Genomic DNA, 18769 nt, shown 5'->3' with positions numbered 1-18769 from the left:
TCAGAGCACGCAGCGCTGCTGACCCCTGGTGCTCCGGGTGGGCACTGCACCGCCGCCCCGGTCCCCCCCGGCCCGTGAGGGACCCCACAGCGGGGTCTGCGCCCAGGGCTGCCCGAGATGAGGGCGGCCATGAGGGAAGGAGGCAGAGGGAGGCGGCGGGCTCCGAGGGGACAACAACATGGCGGCGGCGGCCGCCCTGAGGAGAACCCCGCCGCCGCCACCGCCACCCCGAGGAGAACCCCACCGCCGCCGCCACCGCCCCGTGTAGCCTAAAGCAAACGATTCCCGGCTTTCGGATCTTTTCGGATCTTTTTAGATCTCCGCCTGCTCAAGCCGGGGTGTGCGAGCGATGTGGCGGCGGGGCAACGGGCCGGGCCTGGCGGCGGGCGGGGAGGTGGCTGAGGGGGAGCGGCGCGGGGCGGGGGCGGCCGCCATTTTGTAGGAAGAGGGGAGCGCTGCGGGGCGGGCGGCTCTCGGTCCCCTTTATCGGTCTTTATCGGTTTTTATCGGTCCTTATCGGTCCCTGCCGCTGTCAGGGGGGCTTAGCCGTGAAGAGGGAGCGGGGCTGGGCGCCTCAGGGCCGTCTGTGTTCGCTTCTCTTGCAGGGGGAGTCGGGCCGGGGGCTGAGGCAGCCGGGCGGCGGCGATGGCCAAGGTGAGCAACTGAGGCGGAATGGGGGCGCCCCCGCCTTCCTCCCCCCTTTAAAATCATCCCCCCTTATAAAACAGACTTTAAATATATATATATTCTCAGGAAGAGGTTGTTGGGAGTGTCAGCCTTCTTCCCTCTAAGCATCTGAAGTGTATCATGTGTTAAGGTGAAGCCTTTAAGTTCGCTGGGGGGCTTTCTGACAAAGATAAAACGTACTTTACTGATCTAGCTTGTTTTGTCACCGAGACGGGAATGTGTTTTGGTTTCAGCAGTTTTTTTTTTTACTGGGGTGACGCCAGGTATGTAAATATTTGCACTGTTTGGCTAAATCAACGTATCGATTAATAGTGGTAACATCTCCGCCTTAAATGAAGCTGCTGATAAGGAAAAATGTTTCTCTTATAATTATATGTCATCAATAATTACTTTTGTATACTTTAATCTGCAATATATGTGATTATTGCACAATAACTTATTTCAGTAGTGCTTTTACATGGTAGGGAAAAGGTTCAAGGGGATCAGCAGGGTTTGTTGTTGTTACACGAATCTTTTAAACCTCTTGCTGTTTTAGACCCAAACAACTTAAGACCTTAACTGTAAAAACTTGATGATATTAGTAAATTAACCGCGTTAATGTGTTTGAGTCATGGTGGTGTTAGTCAAAGGCATTAGACGCTGTATGTTTGTGTAGAGGTAGCGTGGAAGAAGCAGGTGCCCACTGGGTTAGGTCATGGCACTTCAAATAGAGCCTTTATCCAAACATGTGAGTAGTACAGTTTTTAAGGAAGAACCCCTTATTTCAGCTTAATTTCTTTCTCTCAGCTGGAAATGAAGCATTATAAAAGCATGTACGCTGTGGCAGGGGGCTTAAGTTTTCCAGGAATATGTGGTTTTGTGAAACTAGTCAAAAGTTTTAGTAGCTTTGTGCTAGATTTAACATCTTTTAAATTATGCTTTACCTTTTGAGCGTATGATGGATTACTTCTGTTGCGTGTGTGGAACTGTGTCATGAAAGTAATCCATCTGTTTTTAAAGCATAACAAATAGATTCTACCATTCTGTTTAATTGGGTCATCTGGATGTTTTATTTTATTTTTTTGCAAAAAAGCCGAGTGACAGTTGCTTGTGCTGCTGTTTGGGACACACACCACCATTGGGCTTCAGAGTTAATCCTCATGGTGAGGAGCCAAGAGCTCTTTGGAGCCCTTTGCTGAGGCCGTTTGCATGCTGAGGGAGGAGGTAGCATTGCATCGCTTGCTGTTTGCTGCGTGGCTGAATCAGCCTCTGATAGAGTCCTCTTCAGCGCCTGAAAGTTATGTTGACAGTGGAGTTCTGTGGCGTGAAGCAGATTTTCTGGTGTATTCCAAGACCGCAGCGTTCATAAAGGTTTTGTGGCTTGCTGGCAGCTTGCCCAGGGTACTGATCCGAGCTGTTTGCAGTAATGCTTGTTTATAAATATGTGAATGTGCTGAGTTTGCAAATCTAAATACCGTTGGTTGTACTAGCTGAAGTTTTGCACGTGTTAAATATTTATGGATTTCAAGAGCAAAATACAGAAGCAGAAATTACCATACCCACCTGTTTTGGTATGCATGGCCCCCTGTATGGCTCAGAGCTGTTGGTATGCGTGCTTTCCTGGCGGAGAAATGTGTGTATGCACATATGTATGCGTGCTTCGAGATGAAAGCTGCAAGATGTATCTGTAGGGATGCTATCCTGCGTCTCCTTCAAGTCTTCTAGGAAGTGGGACCCTAAGTTAGCTAGTGTTTGGGCTAGTTTTCAGGGCAGAGGTTTTGGATATTGGTGCTTACTTGATATTTCTGGTAACAAATGACATGATTGAATTGTAATCATGGAAAAAATGCATATTTTTTTCACATCTATAACTTAATTTAGGTTACGGGGTCTCAGTGATGCTACTTACACTTTTAAGTTCTGTTTTCCTAAAGTGAGGAGGCCTATCACTAAGTGCTTTTAAGGCTTTTCCTTTATGTAGAATACTCTTACTAATACAAAAATGATAATGATGTGTTCTTAAATACTGATTTTGCAAAAACAAGTGATGATAAATTACAATTTTAATCGTGGAGGGAGGTTTTCTCTTGTGATCTACGAAACTGTACTTAAACTAGTAATTTTGCCAGCAGTATATAATACTTGCTTTTGTTTTTGTCTTCTCAGGTGCTCTGTAACAGAGCAAGATTGGTCACCTACCTACCAGGGTTTTATTCCTTAGTCAAAAGAGTTGTAAATCCCAAGGCTTTTTCTACAGCAGGTTCCTCTGGCTCAGATGAGCCTCATGTTGCTGCTACACCTCCTGATTTATGTAAGAAAAAGCAAATTCATTTTCTTTGAATTCGTGTGCTATAGAACTGTCCACCCCGTTTAAAGCTGGGAATTCTGAAGGGTGTTTTTTTGCAGGACCCTTCTGTGTTGTGGTTGCCTTGGTTGTATATGATTGTGATGAAATGCAGATATTTGAATGGGAGAGGGTTTTTTTTGTCTTTTTTGTTTTCTTTTTAAATAACGTGATGACTAAAGCAAGGCCTTGACTTTTACAGGTCCAAGAACTGTATGGCCGGATGAAGTAATGGGTCCATTTGGCCCTCAAGACCAGAGGTTCCAGTTGCCTGGTAATATTGGTTTTGACTGTCACCTAAATGGTACTGCTGCTCAGAAGAAAAGCCAAATTTCAAAACCTCTGCCTGATATATTAGCAGAGCCTTCACCGAGTGAAAGGCATGAATTTGTAATGGCACAATACATAAATGAATTTCAGGTAAGAACGGGCTTCCTCTGTGAGGCTGATACTTCTTGCCTGGAAGAAACATAATTATTCTCTCTTCCTCCTGAAAAAATATACTGATGATATTCTAGATTATGCTTAAGGATGAATTTCAGGTAGGGTGAGGGGGAACTTCAGGTTCGAAATGTACTGTTTACCAAGTCCCAACACCTCTTACCGAATAGGACTGGTAGTTTCTTAACTCGAGCCTTTCATGTAATGGATCTGGGCTTGCACAGTTCAGGCAGTGTCCTTAGACCTGCCTGTTTAGGTCTAAACACCACTGAATTCAGATGTGAGAAGTAGACCAGCACAGCTCAACCTCATGTCTGAAAATGAGATGGCATTTTGGCAATTACAGAACTTGCAGCGAGTCAGATGCTTTATTAACAACAGGCAGCTTGCTAATTGCTAGCTTGACTTGCATGATCAGAGCGTTTCAACAAATGTTCATTGCTACTAGCTGCTGATTCAACTTTCCCATCTCTGAGTTTGTGGCATGCTCAGACATCAGAAGTCAGCTAATGAATCTCTGCTGTAAAAATGCTGTGTATGTTTTTTGTAGATGTAATATTATATTCCACAGTGTTTAGAAAACAAGTTTCTGGTGAGCTCACAGAATTGTTTTCAGCTTTTGTGGATCATAACTTTGGTCAAAAGACCAAAAAAATTCTAGTCTTTAATGCAAACCAGGTGTGCTGAGGGCATGTTTGCTTTCTAGAAAGATTACTTGTATAATGAAGTTCTCAGTGCAGCTGCTGCTGATCCAAATCGAATGGGGAAACTGGGAAGAGCAGAGGGGGGGGTTGCATCTGGTACCCAGAATGCAGTTAACAAGAATCAGCTCTGGTTAATACTGCTGCTGTTCAGGAATCCGTGAGCAGCATTCAGCTGGTGAAAATGCTAAACCGGTCACTTCTGGAGGAGACCCAGATTTGGGTGATGGCATCACCCAAAGTACAATGGCCTCCTGCCACAGGTTGCTGCAGCAAGCAGAAAAGCTCAGTGCCACTGAAGCTCAGGCACCTGTCCTTGAAGCAGGCAGAGGAATGGCAAACCCCTCTGGCCTCCTTATTCCTCAGACTATAAATTAGTTGATGTGAGCACAATAAATGAACCTACCAGCCCATTAGTATGAAAAATGGTGTTCGTCTTAGGAAAATGCCCATCGTCTCTTGATGATGGCATGCATGGGAAGTGGATGTGCTGTGTAGGTGGAGATCAGCTGGATGGAATGGGAGCAGCAGAAAATCAGGGTCAACCATCACCTTACCTTTCGTAGTAAGAGAAGCACCCTGTGATTAGGAAGAACAGGAAGGGTGCACCAGCATAACTGCATGATTTGGGAGGCTTCAAGTACCAGCTGAGCTGACTTTCACAGTTATAATACAAGGTACACGTAGAAACGTGTACTGAAAGTGAAGTTGTTGTTTGTCTACATGATTTTTGTACTTTTTTTTCTACTATTCTTGATTTTAAATTCTAGAACAGAAACACAAAACCTTGCGTTGTGTTTGGTGTAATAGTTTTCTCTAGGGAGAACTTGCAAATACAAATGTGTGTTAGATAGGACACAACGTACTCTACGTTGTAATTTCAGTCTTAAACTCCTTGTAAATTATGGCAAAATTAAAGTTAGAAAAGATGTGTTTAGGCATTCTGTGCTGATGTTACCTAGCAGTCGCTATGCCAAAGGAGGCAGCTGTTCTAACTTCCCTGTTAAGGACATTGTGAGCTTAAATGTTACACATCTGACTTCACAGTGCTGGATTTGTAACATTCACGCAAGAATCTGCGCTGTGTTCTTTTAAGAAACTGTAGAACAAAACCATAGAGAATAAAAATAGTTTTATTGGAAAATGCTTTTGATTTTTAGAATTCTAAAGCTGAAATTGCTGGCAGTTCAGAGCTCTAGAGCTGTTTTATTCCAGTTCAGGGAATATGTGTATGTCTGCAATCTATCAGTTGATGTTGGATTAAATACTTGCAGGCCATTATTTCAAAGGGTTGTTTTTCAAAAAGTTCTCTATTGCTTAAACTTTAACTGTGTTAACCAAAACCTTAAATTTCTGTTTATGTAATAGGTTATATATATCTGTTCTAATTTTAATACTTGAAAAACAAGTTTTAAATCACAGCAAATCAACTTTCTGAGAAACTACTTGGGTATATCAGTGGGCATGTAGTTGCAAAATTACAGTCTGGTGTGCGCTGTTATTCCTGTTAATAGAAAAGTTAATTTTTTTATTTTTCTCAGGGTGCTGATGTTCCACAGAAACAGCAAATAAATAACGCTGAAACATACTTTGAAAATGCAAAGGTAGAATGTGCAGTACAAGCTTGTCCTCAACTGTTACAAAAAGGTATGCATTTTCTTGACAGTTAAAAAATTCATTTTAAAAAAAAAGTACAATATGTAAATAAAGGCTCTGATAAAATTGATGTGACGGGATGTGTAATGAAATAAGGTAATCCAAAGTCAGTATTTTACAAACGAAAAACACACTGGAGAATGAAGAATTCTCTGTTAAATTTAAGATCAGCTGGGGGGGAATTAACTTCTGTCTGCTTATATAGGGTCAAGAGACCCTATAAACCAAGTTGTGACAAAATCAAGTGTTTGGGCACTACTTCTTAGTAAAAGAGTGAATTGAAATCATATTACTCCTGAAGGCATTGGTTTTGTATTTTTTCTTTTTGTTCTAAAAGACAGTGATTGGGATTAAATTGGAGTAAAAACTTCTGATTTTAGAAGTGATATGCTGAAAAGAGAGACTGAATTCCTAGGTTAGATACTGAAGAGGCCAGGCTTCTCAGACAGCAAGAAATTGAACCTTTGGACTTTTAATTCTGGAAGGTGCTGCCTTCTCCCCCAATGCAAACAAGGCTCTAAGAAGCCTATTTGTCACCTGGTGGGTTCCTGTTTGTACTCCAATAGGCACTATAGAGAGGGAATTGTGACAGGCTTGGGCCCTTTTCTGCCCCAGGGGAAAAGCTGTCACAACCAGCAGCATGCTGTGAGTTTACTCTCATGTCCTAGGAGCAGTGTTTGAAGTGGATCTGAGACATTTTTATTGTGAGATTTACTGTAAAAATCAGTATGTGTGAAGTAATGCAGTGTAGCCAGAAAATACAGATCTGTGCATGTTGGGTACAGAGACCTGTGGTGGTCTTAGCTTCAAAATACTAAACTGTTACCATACTTAGTGTTATATTTCTGCAAGGAAAGTTACTTGTTTGCATATTCTGAAATGTACAGAATGGAGGAGCTTTTGTCATCTTGCAATTAAATAGGAGATCTTGGAATAGCAAGCTCCAGCCCATGAGTAACCTTTAGCAGGGCCTTACCAATGTGCGTTACCACAAAGGTAGGATTGATAATTTGTCTAGAACTGAAAAGTCCTAAATAAAGTAAGAGAACTCATAAAATACTGGTTTCCTTTTCTTTAGACTTCGAGTTAATGTTTCCAGATGTGAATGCCAGCCGTTTAACAGTGTTAACAGTTACCCAGAAGACTAAAAATGATATGACTGCCTGGAGTCAAGAAGTTGAGGATGAGAGAGAAATGCTGTTAGAAAATGTAAGTAGTTGACGTGAGCATCAGCTTTATCTTTGTAGATCAGTCTGATTTGTATATTCAGACCATTTCTGGCTCTGGCAGTAATATTCTGTACTGCATGTTGGAGCTAGTGCTGTGTTCTCTTTCAGACAAAATGGAGACAACTTTTTAGAGCTTTGTCACCTTTATTAGAGGTTGTCCAGTTGCAGCTAAAGGGCAGCAAGTATTTTCTTGCCTTATTTCACCTTCAGTACAACTCATTTTGTAGGATTTTGCTGCTGTGTGTTTTTTTGTGATGCAATTGAAATTCCAACACGTGCTCTGTCAGTGAGTGCATCCTCACCTTCTGATAATAGGATCCGGTTATCAGTGATCATAGCAACATGCTAACCGGCCTCATGAACTTTGTCTTCTCTTGCCACTAGAGGTCTCTCGAAAATAGCTTTTTCTCATTCTTCAGAGTTTTGACTGCTCCAGCAGGTGTCGATGTTCACCACTGCTGGTGGGTTTTTCTTCGTACCTTAAAATACAACGGCTTTATATATTGTAGTTTTTCTAAAATCAGTAAAAGTTATCCTATGGGATTTTCATCTTTGCAGTGAAGGTTAGATTTATGTTTGAAAATAAGCCTGCTACTGTCCTTTTCAGTCTTGGAAAGTAGATTCTGAGGTTGGATGTGGTCTGTGTAGAGCAACGTAAGGGTCACCACAAAAAAGGAGGAAGCAATCTGAAGGATCAACATAAAAATTACACCCAAATTAAAATTCCCTTCGTTTTAGTATGTTCTTCTCTTTGAATTATTTACGGTCTGTTGGTCTTTGGCATTGTAATCTGGTCTAATTATATGTTAATTGGCATCTTTCTTCCTTGTGCACCTCCCTGTCAAGTCTAATATGGTCATTGCAGGGGTGTTAGGATGTTAGCGGTAACCTCCCAGCCTAAAGGTTACTAACAGCAAACTCACCAGAAAATGGTCTGTTTGTTTGCTTCATAAATGATTAGAAGTAACATTAAAAATACTAATTTAATGTGAGAGGCTTGTGCTGAAGTAATGAGGGTTATTTACAGTCAAATCTAAGTGTTTACAGTGGTTAATCTAAGGCATTTATTAATGTCACTCTAAGAGGTTGCTGTGGAGCTGTTACACTGCACCTTTTGATCCAGTGTTGTACCAGAAATGTAATGCCTCAAATGATGCCTTCAGATGGCTTGCTTACATTTGTGACTTAGAGTTGGAAGATGGTTGATTTTCAGAGCCAGCAAGCTTCAAAATACAGAACTGATCATTGTCAAGGATAAACTTCCCTTATTTGGGACCATTCAGCCTCAGTCTTAATAAATGTAATCATCTTTGTACCTTGAACTGCTCAGGACACAAATTCCAGAAAACAGTCCAACTTTATATTCTATTTATTTTCAAATAAATAAACTTCGTCTGAAGTTAATTTTCTTTTTCATGAGATTAGGGCAATTCATTCATGTTCCAAGGGAGCTATGTCAATTCAGTGCATAGATGGTTTTAGAATCAATGCATATTGAGATTTTTGGGGGGGAGGGTCCTCATTCACGTTTGTGGACTTCTTCAGGAGTTTTCTGTGAATTCCTGTTACCTTCCTAATTTAGGATGAAAACTGCCGATCTACATGATTTAAAAACATAACTGAGGTCTCCTGTTCTCACTTATTTATCTGTGCAGAAATGTGCTGTCGTCTGTAGGTCATGTAATTTTCTTGTGCCATGTTGGGACGTCAGCTTTAAATCTGATGTCTTTTTTTTTGTTTTTTGTCAGGAAAACAGGTAAGTCTTAGATGTACAGAAAGTTACTTTTGGAAAACTTTATTTGCATTCTGATCTATTTATATTTTCAAAAAATGTTTTGATACCTTTTTTTTCCTTCTCTTTAAGTTCATTAATGGTGCTAAGGAAATTTGCTATGCAATCTGTTCCGAAGGCTATTGGGCCGACTTCATTGATCCATCCTCAGGACTGGCTGTAAGTTCTGTGCTGTGCGGAACCCTGTTGTCCTAACTAGCAGTGGTATTTGCATTCTTCTATATGGGTTAAATCCAACTTCTTCGTATTAAACAAAAGCTGTTACCATAGGGTAATTCTTTCCTAAATTTAGAAGTGGCCCCCAGCCACTTCATTTGCTCTGTCAGCTGTTGTTGCAGTTGGCCTTTCTGAGAGCATCATTCAGCAATGAAGTTGAATTTTAGCTAACTAGAAATTTGATGCCTAAAAATTCTCCATCTACATGGTCGACTGCTTGTGCCGTCCAAAGGTCTTTTGGTAGTGCACACACCTACCTGTCTAGATGGGTGTTCTTTAAAAAACCTCTTTGCACAAGTTAATTATATTTGTTACATAGAAAAAATGAATGGCTTGTTATGTTTAAACAGCATTGGCATTCACTGCCAGATTACACCAATACTCAGGAGAGCTGACAGTTTCTTACCAAGACATCTACAAAATGCAAAAGTGGCTTAAAACCTACAAGGCAGCACTGAGGATTTCTATTAAAACATGTGTTCACATGCAGTTTTGTCTGAGAACTAATCGTTAAAACCATATCATAGTTGAACATAATCATGGCAAAGCTCATTTTAGTGGGGTTTTTATTTAAAAATACCATGAAAGGCCGTGATTTACTGTGTCATCAGAGGCAAATCGGTTTAACAGGGATTGTTTATAAGCTAAACAAGCAATTGAAGGTGTTTATAGTACTTAAAAGCTTCTCTGGGAATTCCATGCATTTAAAGAATAGTGACAGGTTAATAAAAGTAAGACGATGTCTTTGGGCTCCAGTTTGGTAGTACCATCCTTACCCATAACCTGCTCAGCAGCAGTAGGCTTTTGTCAGAAGCTTCCTCTTCTGAGATAAAGCAACTGAAATAAGTTTTCTGTTGTTATTATATAACATTTTACTACTGAAAGCATTTTCTTTATAGGGGGTTCATTGAAAAGATACACTTTAATTTTGCTATTTTACGGGTGGTTTCTCTCCTAAACATTTTTTTTAAATTCTACTTTTTCAAGGTATTTAGGGGTTTTTGTATATGATTGATTGGACATTCGGACATGCTGATACGCCCTCAGACCTCTGTCAGCATTAAGAGGAAACATTTTGAAATATGGGCTACCAGTACAATCAGAGGTGCTCTGCATGTAGATTGCACAAACAAATCTTCATACAATTTCTTCCTAGAAATATAGCTGGTACTGTTGGGCTTAGGTTTTGTTTTGAAAAGGGGTAATAGTGACATTTTTAAAACTTAAATGTGTTGTTACTGGGCTTAGTCTGGAATATTTGTGGAAATATTAAGTGAAATTCTCTTTTTCCATGTAGTTTTTTGGACCTTACACAAACAACACGCTGTTTGAAACAGATGAACGCTACCGCCACTTTGGATTCTCCGTTGATGATCTTGGCTGCTGCAAAGTTATTCGTCATAACATCTGGGGTACTCACGTCGTGGTAGGAAGCATCTTCACCAACGCCGAACCTGACAGCCCCATCATGAGAAAACTAAGTGGAAACTAGGAACTGCCAGGGCTTCAGCCATCGTCTTACTTGATGATTCTGTACGAGCATTGTCAGAATACCACAATCTGAAGTATTCCCAGATAATAAACTATCTGTTATTTATTCTAGTCTTGTGAATATTTGCTCACCACATGTGACTTAGAATATTCTTTGACATCGTTTTATCAGATACCTATATGTGACACATGAATTTTAAGCTGTGAGTTTCCTTCATCCTCAATGAATTTAAACTCACTTGAATGCATATGTAGCTATCTGCATAGCCTCTTTTAGTATTATCAACTGTTCTGACTTTTGATATCTGACAAATCTGTGATCTTTACATTAAAAAACCCTGTTGCCGCTGAATTTTGTGGGAATTTCACCACTTACTGCAATAAGTGGCAAAAGTTGTACAAGTTACACTTCAGGAGGGAAGTGTTCATGTGGTTGCTACATCCTGAGACTGTAAAAAGTCGTAAACTACTCTAGAATCAGTCATCTCTTCATGTTTTTTGTCTCCACGTTGCTTGGGATTTTATTTTCTCAGTGTTATATATGTAAATGTAATTTAGAGTTACTTTTGTAACTTTTATAGGTCATTAAATACATTGATATGGAAAAAAGATAATAGGGCAATACTTGGATATTGTCATTGGTTTTTTTTCTTGGATGCAATTGAGATTTGTCTCTGGAATTTTGAAATGCCTGAGCAAAGGGCAATTATGATCAGTTACTTTAATTTTCATCAATTGTAAAGATATTTCAAGGGAGGATTGAAATATCTTCAGGTGGCATAGAAACAATCAAGTCAATTGAAGTTACTTGAGAAAGAGTAATGAGGAAAATTAAGGGTATCTGAAATCCCAAAAATGTCAGCTGCCTCCCTACAGAGGCTACCTAACTAGATTTTAATGTCACTGCAGTCACTTTTTAGGGCCGTTCGGTAACGCACCACAGCTGTAGCTGTGCCAGTTCATGCAACAATGGCAACTCTTCAGTCTTGACTCAGACAAAACTTAATGCAACTTTTGTCTGGATAATGACTGCCAAGAAGGTGCTTTGAGAGGTTTAGCATCCTTTCAAGTAGGTAGGGATTCTCATGTCTCTTTCCAATACTAGCAATTACAGATTTAAACCTTTTCTAAGTTTGTATGCTATTTCTATTCCCTACTCAGCCTCTAAGCCAGTTATCACCAAAGATTTTTTTGTTGGCCCTAATTTGTTTAGAACCAGACCCTTTTACAAGTGCCTGTATCTTTCCTTGTTAATGATCACCAGGTCACAGAGGTGCAGCTGAGGAAGGCCCTGCTGGAGAAGCGAGTGCTGCCTTCTCTCATTCAGGGCTTGTCTTGCCATCTTGTCATCACTTTTGGCTCTGGCCTGTACACGTTCCAAGAAGAATGTATGGCTGTTGAGGCAAGATTGTTGATCGCTTTTTTGTGGAATCTGCCACGTTTCCAGAGCACAAGTTTTTTTGTTCTTTGACCTCGTTCTTGTCAAAAGGATTAAAAAATAAGAAGCTGCAGCGTGTCTTCTTTGTACAAAACCACCTGAAACACAGTTGTTTTGCAGAATGCCAATTACCTCACTTGAAAAAAAGAGGATAAGAGGATTAGTGTCTAGGTGTACGTAACTGTAGAGAAATAAATATTAGAAAAATAAACTCTGTGAACTGGTTCACATATATTTTATCTATCTCAAAGGCTTTTGATACTTTTTTTTTTTTCCTAAAGTAGCTTTGCTGTACTTGCCTTTCTATGTTTTATAAAGCGGGGTGGACTTTCAGGCAGCTATCCAAAATAAACTTGGGGCAGTAGTTTTCCAGCATGATACTTCACAGTATGAACTCAAAAAAATAATTTTTTAACAGTGTCTTTTCAAATGGCTCTAACCCACGGCAAAAATCTCACTGAAGGCAGTGGGAGTTTTTACCTTGACATCTCTGTTACTAGTATTTCATGCCAGAATTTGAGGGGAAGTAGCGTTTTGGGATATTTTTCTAAATAACATTTTCTTGTACATACAAGCTTGTCGAAACCCTCGAAAGAGGCTAGAACTGTCCCCGTTCTACTTCTTTCACAGCAGAAGAGCTATGATGTATATTAACTTGCTATTATGAAATAAAAGTTCTTGAATGCAGTGTGATTAAATGGATTTCTGATAATTAAAAAGCAGTGTTACAAAACGAGTTCCTTTCTATGCTGAAGAAATAAACGTGAAAAGAGATGCTGCATGTAAGGTCACATCTGTCTCTTTAGCAAAGATTAATGTTCGGGGGGAAGTTCTTAATTTGGAGAGGCTATGAGTTTCTAACGGCTTGGCATATTTACTAAAAAATGAATGAGTTCATTAAAAATACAGCAAAGTGATGCTGAGCATCACAGGAGGAGCGCTGTGACTGTGTAGTTAGATTTGCCAGCACATCAGTATACACAGTGAATATACTTAAAGTGCTGCATGTCTAGAAATCATTCATATTAGTCAAAAGGCTAAAGAAACATTAGAGGTGAAGCGTTTGTCACTTGGGGGCCTTAAGATAAGAAGAACTGGGCTAAATCTCTTTTCAAAGATTTTTTTTTTCAAAGAATTCCTACTAAAGGTGAAGAGCGAAGTTACAGAGCTGTCCTAAATAGCTGATGGCACCGCTACTGAGGACAGTAGTGGGAACGGGATTTTAATTTTTAATTTCAAAACTAAATCTTTAACCAGGCTAAAAGTTGAACCCAGGACAAGACACTGAGGGAAATGGGAAGTCCGCAGCTGGACGGAGATGGGTTTTGGTCCTGTGGAAGGTGAAAGCCCTCACTGCGTGTCTGAGCTGAGGATGAATTAAGGTGATGCTTGGTCAGTTGAATGAACACAGGGAAGTATCTTGAGGTCCTCAGTTCTTTTCAGAAGAAGTGACCACTTTCCTGCAGAAGTGATCCTGTGATGAGGATCTTTCTCTTTCCACCTGAAGGCTCCTGAAGTTGAGACTCAGTGGAGGCTTTTACCTGGGCTCGGGTAGAAATGTGGAAGTAGCACGTACCAAAGAAGTTTCTGCTCTCAGTAAACAACACACAAGCTGTTTTCAGGGCTGTGAATGTTTGAATTTACTGTGCTACACTGAGCTAATTGTAGGAGCCGTGCTGCTACCCAAATAACCCTAAATGATTCTGTGGTGGGTTGGACGGTTCGATGGTATTTTAGCAGAACGAGGACTGTGTAAAGAGCTAGAGTCAACTCAAAATCTAATCAACCACCGTGACCATTCATTTATTCTTGATACATCCTGCTGTAACAATGCACCCTGCAGAACTTAGCTTCATATTCAACTATGCTTATTTGTGAGGGAGCAAAGAAACCAGCTCGCTGGGTTTAAAATTACCTCTGTGTAGTCCATCCCATGGAGGGAGGGAGGGAAAATCCTGTTAGGGGTGATGTAGAGCTGAAATGTAATAGCGACATCATTGCACTGCCTGCCTTGCGCTCGGCTCTTTTAAAGCCTCTTTTTATTAAGGATCACTTCTTCTGTACTCAGCATCCTCAAAATTGGCAATCAGGCTCCTGTCCTGCGTGCACACATCTGTAGAGCACAGGAAAAATAAGCCAGGTAATCAAATGGCTCTTGTTTATAAGAGCTTAAACAGTAAAGAACTCCTATTCTCCTTCCACCAGCAGCCAGCTGGCTGGAAAAAAGAACACCTCAAAATAATCCTCAAGGTCAAAGGTGTCTCTGGCAGGAGAAGGCCCCTTTTCTTTGACGTGCTCTCTTGTCCGCAGGCTCGCTGCCCTTTCTTGCTAATTGCAGCATCATTCAACGAGCGACACGCTGGTTCGTAAACCTGCAGGGAAGCGCAGCTGTAACTTCAGACAGCTCCAGCAAGGGAAGGCTGCAGGATGTGAGCTGCTTTGTCACAGCAACACGCAGAGAATTTGGTCTGTGAGCTCATCTGGCTCTGAGAGGTTCTGCCCAGGCTTTTTCCGCCACTCTGCTCTCATCACAGAGCAGCTCTCCATGCGGTTTGCCTCCTGGACTGGAAGAAACATGAAGGCTGATGGTTCAAAATATGCCTGGAAATGGTTTTCGGGGATGCATGGCCAAATTGAAGCTTCTAAAACATCTGATAGGTATAGATGATATAGTCTGACAGATATAGATGAGGACGTTATTACTATTACATTAGAATATACCCAGTAAGTACTTCTGAAATCATCCATTTAAGAAATCAGGTAACTTGTTAAACCATAGCGTTAACACTTCAAATCTGCCCGTGTGGCCCTGTTTATTAAATTAATTCCTTCTCTTGCTCTCAAGCTCGTATTTAGTGGACACCAGTATCAGGTCTTGCGTCTGGGACCACGTGAGTGATGGAGAAGCCTTGCTAGCATTGCAGCAGAGATGAAGAAGATGAATAAATATTCACACTTTCCTGGTGAAGGAGCATAAATGTTGTGTGAAATAATTGGCAAGTGAATACTTGGGGGCTAAAATACCTTGTGTGACCCAAAATGAAGCATTTAATGCATGGGTATGTTTATATATCCATCTTTCTAGCAAAACAGATCATTTTCACACAAATTTTTCTTTATTTTTTTTCAAATTTTTTTTAACACAAAGTCAAAAACCATAAACAACCGCTGACATTCTCTCTGAAGAGCTGTTTTTACCACAGATATGTGTTTTAGCATAAATACTTCATTGTATGTTACGGTGTGTTCCAGGGGGCTGTGGGCTGTTCTTGGACTCAGCCTGGAAAAGCATCAGAGGGGCTGGTGCTGCATGTAGGTGGGGTGCTGCAAACATGCACATGAGCTTTTTGGAAAAATTAATTATAAATAAAAATACGGAGTGAAAGTCCTGCAGTTTAAGTGATTACCTTTTGTCTTGGAGCACAGCTTAAGCTGGGCTAATTGCCTTTAATTGCAGCTGGTCGTGAAGCACTGAGGTTTGCCCCTGTTACCGAGGCTGTTGGCCAAAGACCTCCGAGCAGCAATCACCAACATCAGCTGCACCTGAGCCCGAGCTGCTGCCTCTGGCGTGACCTGGGCCTCTTGTGTTTGAAATCAGTTTGCTGAAGCCAGCTGAGCTGCTCTGATTTCCACCGAATTAAGGTGCAGCTCAGCAGGCTTTCAGGCTCCCTGTTGCAGGAAGGTCGGAGCTTTCGCAGCCCAGCTCTTCGTGCGGGCAGGCACTTGCTCGGGGAAATGTTTCGTGCAGCTGGGAGGTGCCCAGGAGCTACATGCACACACGCACAGCCATGTGCTCGAGGCTTGCAGCAGCTGCTTGAGGACAACAACAGCAAGTTGTATCAGCTGCGATAACAGCGATGTGTTGGCTTTTCCACAGGGTCCCTCTCTGTTATAATTCTCTTTGTTTCCCAAGGGCTAACGGCGTCTGACAATGTTCTTTGTCAGGAGCACGTCTTTGCTGTGGGATGCACGCAGTGAGGCCACGTGTCCCCTTCCAGCTGCTCCAGGGGTGCCACTTTGCCTTGGGCACATGAAGGTTTTCTCACCTGGGGTCTAAGCTCAGCGTGTGTGTGCTAACACCTGCCTCAAGCAGGTGACTATAACTGAAGTGTTTGCAAGATCACACCCTAAACATTACACCCAAACACAAAAGCTCTTGAATTAAGGAGAAAAACCTCTCCCTCGCCCACCTGCTGCTGGGGAAAGCAGCGATCCTGCAGGTGGTTAACGGGCTCTGAGCTCCAGCTGGGTCCCACTGCTCTGTCCTGCAGCACAGACCTCGCTGAGCTGCCCCACTGATCCTGGCTGTCCTGGGACTGGCTGGCAATCCTTGGAGCTGGTAAGTCGTGTCCTGAGAGAGGCTCTTGGCTCTGAAAATAATCAAACAGTCAGAGGAAGGCGACCCAAGCTTGAAATCTGATGCAGTATTTGCCGAGAAACTGTCATGGTGAGTGGAGAAATGCCTCAAGACATTCAATGAGATCTTGTGTTGCCGTACCCATGCGGTTTTGTCCCAGCTGGGGCTTCCCAAGGGCTGGCTTTGCTGCTGGTCAGCCACGTGCCACGCAGCCCATGCCCTGTAGTGGTGTCCCAGCTCGGAAAACCTGAAGCTAAGAAAATCTTGACACAAGTTATTTACTAATTTGAATGGGACTTAAGTGCTGGAGTGGAGCTGGCAAGCTAGAGGTGTGGGTATTAGTTATTTTCAGAGCTACTGTGTTCACCTGCAGCAGTTACATGCCTGGGGTTTGGGTTGGGTTGGTTGTTTTTAAAGATTTTTGCCCTCCCTAGTGGAGTGTTGAGACAAGTGTTTTTGATCCAGAGCACAGAAGGGAGCCTGGTGCGAGGGACGAGCACGGCATCACTGCCGGCTCAGCATTTGTGGTGTCTGGGAGAGGTGAGGAAGAGGAGATGGGGGGAGTTTGGGGTTCAGAGACCTATAAAAGCACACTCGGTAACACCAGCAATTCCCGCAGCAGGAGCCACGGTTTGGGTGGGAAGCACAGGAGGGCCTGGGCACTAACGCCAGCCTGGTGCTGTGAAGTGGCTCGGAGCCACCCTTTGAAACAAAGCCACGATTATCATGGGCTGATTCTGACAGAAATGTAGTGCCCTTAGGAAAAAAAACAACTGGGGGGGACTGGGTGGGAGCTCACACCGTCCGTGTGCCAGCACAGCAGGGAGGGCCGGCAGCGTGCTGCAGATCCAGCCCTGCCCAGGCCGTGCCGCGTGTCACTCTGATCAGATTTTAGGCTTTTTTTACCTGATGATTCACCCTATTAAGTTCTTTCTGTGTGCTCAGCCTATTGCTTAACGGTAAGCAACACATAAAAAACCCACCAGCTATGCAGCTAGCCGTCCTGTTTGGGAAATTATTTACTAGGCGTTGAGGTGCGGGGCTCCTGGGCGGCAGGGACCGCAGCCTTCAGCACCCACTGTGCGTGTTCAAGAGCTATTTGTGCTCAGCTCGTGCTTCCCCGTGCACACCCTGCTCTTATTTTTCCCAAAAGATGTGCCTTTAGATGTGTGGTCGAAGTAAAATGTAGGATATTTACAGACAGACGGGTGCTAGCGTGCCTGCCCGCCTCATGCACAGGGTGAGATTTATGTGTGAGATTTATGCTTTGGGGACTGAAAAGTGATCTTTGAAGGTAGGAGTCCTTCGTGAGGGAGGATTTCCACAGCTGGTTTCCCCAGGGAAGTGGTGGATGGGGCCTGGCATGGAGGTGCACCTAGGCCGCTCGGCCCGTGCTGGTTTTCCAGCGGGGCTCAGGGCCGCTCTCACAGGAGCTGCAGGAACACAAAGCTCTGCTCGGGGGAAGTTTTCATTAGTTTTCATTTGCTGGATGGTCTCAGTAAAGCCGGTCAGGCTGTAATTAATGCCATGTTGTTTTATACCTAGCATATTTATGTTAAGCTACAAGGGGAGGGTTTATTTTTTGGGGTGAATGTAACGTGACTGCTTGGAGCAGGGCTACTCTAGGTTGGGTTTTGGAAGGCTGCAGGTGTCAGCCAGAGGTACGTGGCATGTCCTTGGCTTTAAGCTTAGTGCTAGGACTCAGTTATTGGTAAAATAAGGCATTGAACTGGAATTTAAGGCATGGACAGGGGCTGGGCTGGGGTGGCAGCTTCAGGCGAAAGCAATTCACTGTGCCCTTCTGCTTTGGGCTTGACCAGTGCCATTATTTTTTAGCTGAAAAAACAAAATAACGTCTTGTTCAGGAGTTTACCCCTCTGTTTTGCAAGCTGTTGAAGCTCGCACGTAAGGTGCCGTCGCATCTTTTGTTACGACGTGAGACCTGCCAACGTCTTGACACTAACCCCTCTTAAAGCCTCCTGCTGCTGCTTTAGGCACGTAGCATTAATTGCACGATGTGCTCACCCATTGTTCCTAGTTTCTTGCTGTTGTGCCCTTGCAAGCTTTGATGTGTTACTTTCCCATCCTTCTGGGGCCAGGAGAGCCTCAACACAGCCAGGGAATTAGGAAAAAAAACATGGAAATTCACTTCTGTGTCAGGGACTGACACACTTCTGTGTCAGAAACAGGGACTGTCAGCATATCCCCTACTGCAGATATAATCTCATATCTTTAATTTATAAAAACATACGTAAGGTTTTTGTTTTTCATTACTATTATTGTGGAGCGTATAGCTCAAAGCTTCCCTTGTCAGAATCCTTCAACACTTATTTGGTTGTAAACTAGTTGGATTCAGGAGTACAAATTGGAAATAACTGCATGAAAACCACCAGAAGGCACTGGGACTAAACGAGTGGCAGCAGAGCTATGGAAAACTC

At 42.5% G+C, this 18769-nt stretch overlaps 1 protein-coding gene across 1 annotated transcript; it reads left to right on the top strand.

Moving 5' to 3' along the window:
* Window positions 1-402: 402 nt before the first annotated feature.
* On the top strand, window positions 403-10642 carry MMADHC (metabolism of cobalamin associated D). The gene is made up of 7 exons (XM_084524542.1): window positions 403-654; window positions 2833-2977; window positions 3213-3430; window positions 5694-5799; window positions 6887-7017; window positions 8902-8988; window positions 10343-10642. The coding sequence occupies exons 1-7, from the start codon at window positions 646-648 to the stop codon at window positions 10535-10537; spliced, it is 891 nt and encodes a 296-aa protein (XP_084380668.1). The 5' UTR covers window positions 403-645; the 3' UTR covers window positions 10538-10642.
* The last annotated feature ends 8127 nt before the right edge of the window (window positions 10643-18769 follow it).

The sequence above is a fragment of the Aythya ferina genome (assembly GCF_964211825.1).
Source record: "Aythya ferina genome assembly, chromosome: 6".
Lineage (NCBI taxonomy): Eukaryota > Metazoa > Chordata > Aves > Anseriformes > Anatidae > Aythya > Aythya ferina.
This window is presented reverse-complemented; position numbering and strand designations above follow the sequence as displayed.